This window comes from Myotis davidii, unplaced genomic scaffold (assembly GCF_000327345.1).
Source record: "Myotis davidii unplaced genomic scaffold, ASM32734v1 scaffold1055, whole genome shotgun sequence".
Taxonomy (NCBI): Eukaryota; Metazoa; Chordata; class Mammalia; order Chiroptera; family Vespertilionidae; genus Myotis; species Myotis davidii.
Genome location: NW_006286477.1, coordinates 918,944 through 924,369, shown reverse-complemented (window position 1 = coordinate 924,369; position 5,426 = coordinate 918,944). Strand labels below are relative to the sequence as shown.

Below are 5,426 nucleotides of genomic sequence, written 5' to 3'. Positions count from 1 at the left end.
CTGGTCTGACGGCAGTTCAACCACACACCTGCTAACCAGCAGCGGCGTTAGGTCCAATCTGGGGCTCTTAGGAATAAAGCTGCTATGAACATGCACGTACAGGTTTCTGTGTAAACATAAGTCTCATTTCTCTAGAATAAACACCTCGCAGTGTAAATGCTGGGCCATATGTTAACTGCAAGTTCATTTTTATGAATATCTGCCAAACTCTTTTTCAAAGTGGTCCTCCTACTTCACATTCCCACCAGCAAGTGAGTAACAATCTCTCCTCACCCTCGTCGGCGTTATCATAACTTTTGAAACTAGAGAGAAAAACGCAAGCTTTCTGTGTTCACGGGCCGCTGGACTAACTCAGGGGCCGCGCTGATAACCACAACGACATCCACCTCCGCCAGGAGCCCGCACACAGCAGAGCACCCGGGACTACCTGCGTCGGCGTGATGATGGGCACCCCGCCCACAATGTCCGTTCTGTAGGACACCTGCTTCTTCCCACAGTCCCCCGGGCGGCTCGGGTTTTCTGAATGAGGCTGTGAGTCTGACTGCTTTGGTACCTAAAATAGGAAGGGAAAGGAATGATTTTACAACCAGCATTACAGGTGACACAGAATTCCCAGCTTAGTCTATTTCCATAAAACCAGCACAGGTAAGCATTGCTGAGTGTATGGACTCTGTAAGGCTCCTAGCACCCTTTCTTTATAACACAGCCACCACGGACAGAGCGCTCACGAAGGCAGGACTCTCGCCCACATATCTCGTCTCACCGTCCAGCCAATCCTCTCCCGAGGGTGGGTTCCTGGCATCCCCAGACAGGGCTCCAAGGCCCAGGGAGACACTCCGTTCCAGCTGAGTCAGTGGGACTGTCGCCCACACTCAGCCACCACACTGCACCTGCTCCCCCGAGCATGTAACGCCGTGTGCGGCCCTGTGCTGCCACCTCTTCCTTCCCTCCATCCCCCACCAGGACCCTGCCACAGCCGTGTGGACAGGGACGATGGCGTATTCACCATCTCTGGCTTTAGGGCAGAGCTGCTACTGGAAAATACTGAGCATGCAATACATGTTGAAAGACTGACTCAATGGACCAATCTAAAAGCAAGAGAGAATAAGATACTTAAATTAAAAGTTAAAATGTTCCAAATAGCTTAAAACTTTTAGGAATTTCACTTTATTTTTATATGTTTTTATTGATTTTAGAGAGAGAGGAAGTGAAAGGGAGAAACATCGATGAGATAGGAACATTAACATCGATTGGCTGCCTCCTGCACGCCCCCTACAGGGGATCGAGCCCACAACCCAGGCACGTGCTCTGACGGAAATCGAACCAGCGACCTCTTCGTGCATGGGTCGATGCTCAGCCACTGAGTATACTGGCCGGGGAAAACTTCTTAGGAACTTTAAAAATTCTTAAGGAATTCCAATAGCTGCATCAGTGATAAACCCACAATAAGCAGTGACTGTCAATATAGGAATTTCCTATGTGGACGAGCACCTCCCTGAAGTGGAAACAAAGGCATGACAACTGCTTAACTTGCTGACCAACCACGAGGTAACTCAGCAGAGGCCCTGAGCCTGGGCCACTTGTCAGCACAAACCGTCAGTGCGACTCGGCTCGGCCGGGTGACCGGACCGTCTCTGAGGGACTCCAGCAGAGACTCACAGGAAGAGGGGAAGCGGCCGCGAAGGCCTTTTAAGAGCACGTGCTGCTGAGCCAGTTAAGAAGCCGCTTTCTGGAAAGCGCACAAACGTAAAACAGCTTCTGCTTCTGCAGAGCAGATGCCGTGCGTGGGCGTGTCACGTGGTGGTAGCTGTCCTGGCGAGAGGCCCAAGCCCCGGCCTTGCCTCTGAGAACAGCTGTAGCGTGTCAGCTCCGTCCTGAGTGGGATGTGAATATGCATCGAATGTATGCAGGCTTTCACGGCAGTGTTTCTGGAGAATCGGTTGTCTGGGGTAAAACCCCTGCCTTTCAGGAAAAACACCGGCTCCCACAGGAAACCCTGCTTCTGTGCAGCCTACTATGTGCCTCTCCGCCAGTGTGTCAGGAGAGAGGGGAGGAGGATCACCAGGGATCAGGCCCCGCTTCCTCGCTGACCATCACCGGTCTGAGGACAGAGCGGGGGCAGGGCTGGGCTGCAGCATGAGGCGCCTTCACAGCGTGTGGCTCCCAGCTCCACTCACCAGCTAAGCCACCTGTGAAAGTTACTCTGCCCTTTTGTATTTTACTTTAGTTATAAAATTGATCGGGGTGACGCTGGTCAGCATGAGCATACGGGGTGCAGGTGTGGGTCTGTGTGTGGCAGGATCTCTGTACTGCGCTGTGTGCCCCCCGTCACACCCTCTCCCATCACCTGAGGGACTGAACCCTCCTGAGCCTCACGCCACCACATGCGTTAGGTAAGCCTCGGGCAGGGCCGGGCCGGGCGAGGCGATAGTCCCAACAAGCTCGTGTCCACAGAAGACCAAAAAGAGAAGCCGCTCGGAAGCGGGAGCTGCGCACAGAACAGGGTGTGAGGTCCAAGTGCTGGCACGCAGGGGGAGCGGGTGCGGCAAGCAGTTCAGAGCCCGAGTCCCTCAGCCCTTCACCACCCCCTCCACCCCACAGCAGCCCGCCAGGTGGGGACAGGAATCCGACTCCGACTACCTGGGCGGTGGCAGGAAGACTCTTGCTCTGGGAGAACCCCGCCCCACAGACCCTCCAGGCAGAACCTCCATGCATTTCCCTAGAAACATCGCCACCAGCGGTGCTGAGCCCCATAGGGACGCAGACGGCTACAGCAGCTTCCCGGGCTGTCTGAAGGGCACAGTCACCATGGACAGGAAATGCATTCACATCACAAGCCCCGACCCCTTCCATAAACTGTGAGGAACAACCTATAGGCAATTCAGTTATTACCCAGTAGGTGTGTTTTCAAAATGTACAATTACTCCCAGACATTAAAACTTTAAAATTCAAATACTTACTGTAATTTTTATAGCTTTGTTCAACACATTGACCCATTCTACTAGGTCCTGCTGATCATTAGCTTGTAGGAAATATTTCCTCATCCCTGCGTTCATAACTGTTGAGAGAAAAAACAAACTACAATGCATGAAATTCTGCACTTGTTACCTCCAAGTTTATGTTTGTAGCAGATGGAAAACCATGCTAGGTTCAATGCTGTGACCACATGTAGCACTGCTATTATCACTCAATAACAAGGGTAAAATTCTTATTTTTAATGGCCACGTCTTTCATTAAACAAAAACACAATATATTTAACCCACCCTCTAATGATGGACATGTAGGCTATTCCAATTTTTGAAATTATATAAACTATCCCAATAAAACATGCATTTCATATACATACATTTCTCCTTAGGCTAGCGTTTCTATAGGATAAGTTTCTGAACGTAAACATGTTGGAGCAAAGGGAATTCATATTAAAAATTCTTATAGATATTGGCAAGTTGTCTTCCCAAAAGGCTGACTCCCTTTACGTTCCCGCCAAGGGCACGCAGAGACCCTCCCACCGAAGGCTCCTCCCGGCCACTGCCCACCGGCGCCTGTGGGGAGCGCCCGCTCTCAGCTCCTCGGCTGGGCCACTGGGCCACTGGGCCGGGACCTGCACAGTGTTTCCTAGACGTCCTGTGGCGCAGGCATGCTCCGCCCACAGGAGGTCCTGACGGGAGAAGGCCGGGAGAGTGAGCAGACGGACCCCCCAGCAGCTGCAGCAGCACACAGCCAGCTGGTCAGTTCCATGTCCACCTCCAGCTCCACGGTGACCCCTCCGCCCAAGGCCCTGGGGATCCCGCCTCTCCCGGGATGTCTCCCCAGCCAGGGGGTGGCAGCTGCTCCACGCACTTTCTGCTCCCTGGGTCACTCAAGCATCGGTGGAGATGAAAGACTCCAAGGTGCTCTCAACAGCGACATCGTACCCGCTCAGACCCTGCTTCTTACTGGAGGCACGTGACTGCGTCAGACGCTTCCCCTCACTGTCCCAGCACCACCTGCCTCTCCGGCAGGACAGAGGGCTTACCGCCAGCCCTGCCCCCCATACCTTTACTCTCTGTGGACAGCACCTCCTGATGACAGCTGCCACTCCTACTCAGGCCCCTCCCATCACGGACACGCTGAGGGCACCAAGCTCCCAGCCCTCACCAGCGCCCACTGTTCCCACGGATCCCAGCGTCTCCACTCTCCACCTGGCAGCTCCGCCCAGCCCGGCCGTCACCAGAACATTCCACTGTTGGTCTCCACCATTTCCCACTCCCCAACCTGATTGCTCTCTGTGATCCTCACCTCTTTGCCTGAAGCAAAGCTACCCGACACCTCTCCCCCGTACCCCACCTGTGCAGCCCCCAGGCCCTGCACTCCCCTAACGTTTCTCACCCTTCCTCTCCCCGCTGTTGCCACCCTCATCCAGGCCCATCTGTAAGGGTAACAGTTTGAAAGCTACTTACCTCATCTACCAACATCAAAACTCTTATTCATACAAAAAAAAATTTAAAAATCTACCTTCGCCTCATGCCTACTCTCCAGATGCTAATTTCTTACCTATCGTTTAAAAATAACCACGTGTCAACAATATATCAGGTCCGACTCCTGCCCACGTGCTCACCTAGTCTCTCCCCTCCCTCCAGCTTCACAAGCGCTCCCCCCGCGCCCCGCCCCCTGCGCCTGCCCAGCAGGTGCCCCTCTTCTCCCCGTGGCAAAGGGTGGTCAGGTGAGCGGCCACCACCCCGGCCCGCAGTCAGTGTGACCCCCTGGCTCCCGAGATCCCAACGAGAACCTGAAGCTTTGCAGCCCTTCCTCTCCCTCCTGATGTCACTCACAGACACAGGCACCGGGCACGGGCCTGCCTGGCGACAGCCTGCCCGGCGGCTCCAAGGGCAGCAGCTGCTTCTTGTTACTCTGGCAGCCCCTGTGCCAAGCATAGCGGACACCTACCAGACATTCCTCAGTGCCTGATAACAAGGTCATCAGCTCCCTTCCGCAAGCCCACGGGGGAGGGGGACTGGGTGAGAGCCCACAGAGGGAGAGGGGCTGGGCGAGAGCCCACAGGGGGAGGGGGGACTCGGCGGCTCCAAGGGCAGCAGCTGCTTCTTGTTACTCTGGCAGCCCCTGTGCCAAGCATAGCGGACACCTACCAGACATTCCTCAGTGCCTGATAACAAGGTCATCAGCTCCCTTCCGCAAGCCCACGGGGGAGGGGGACTGGGTGAGAGCCCACAGAGGGAGAGGGGCTGGGCGAGAGCCCACAGGGGGAGGGGGGACTGGGCGAGAGCCCACAGAGGGAGGGGGGCTGGGCGTGATTTTGATAATTACTAAACATCATGGTGAACACAAGGGAAGAGTCCTGTACCCAGATACATGAGGGAAGGTATATCCTTCCCACAACTACTGGATAGAATAAGGAAAAGCTTCCCCGGAGAGGCAATTATAGCTTA

The 5,426-nt window shown here is 54.6% G+C and overlaps 1 protein-coding gene across 3 annotated transcripts in view; it reads right to left on the bottom strand.

Moving 5' to 3' along the window:
- The window catches only part of PLEKHA1 (pleckstrin homology domain containing A1), a 28,194-nt gene that overhangs the window by 13,042 nt on the left and 9,726 nt on the right, over positions 1 to 5,426 (bottom strand). For all 3 annotated transcript variants that reach the window (XM_006757956.2, XM_006757957.2, XM_006757958.2), the window contains exons 4-5: positions 2,961 to 3,058; positions 428 to 553 (exon numbers count right to left, since the gene is read on the bottom strand). In XM_006757956.2, coding sequence (XP_006758019.1) covers positions 428 to 553; positions 2,961 to 3,058 — 224 coding nt within the window. The remainder of the gene's footprint in view (positions 1 to 427; positions 554 to 2,960; positions 3,059 to 5,426) is intronic.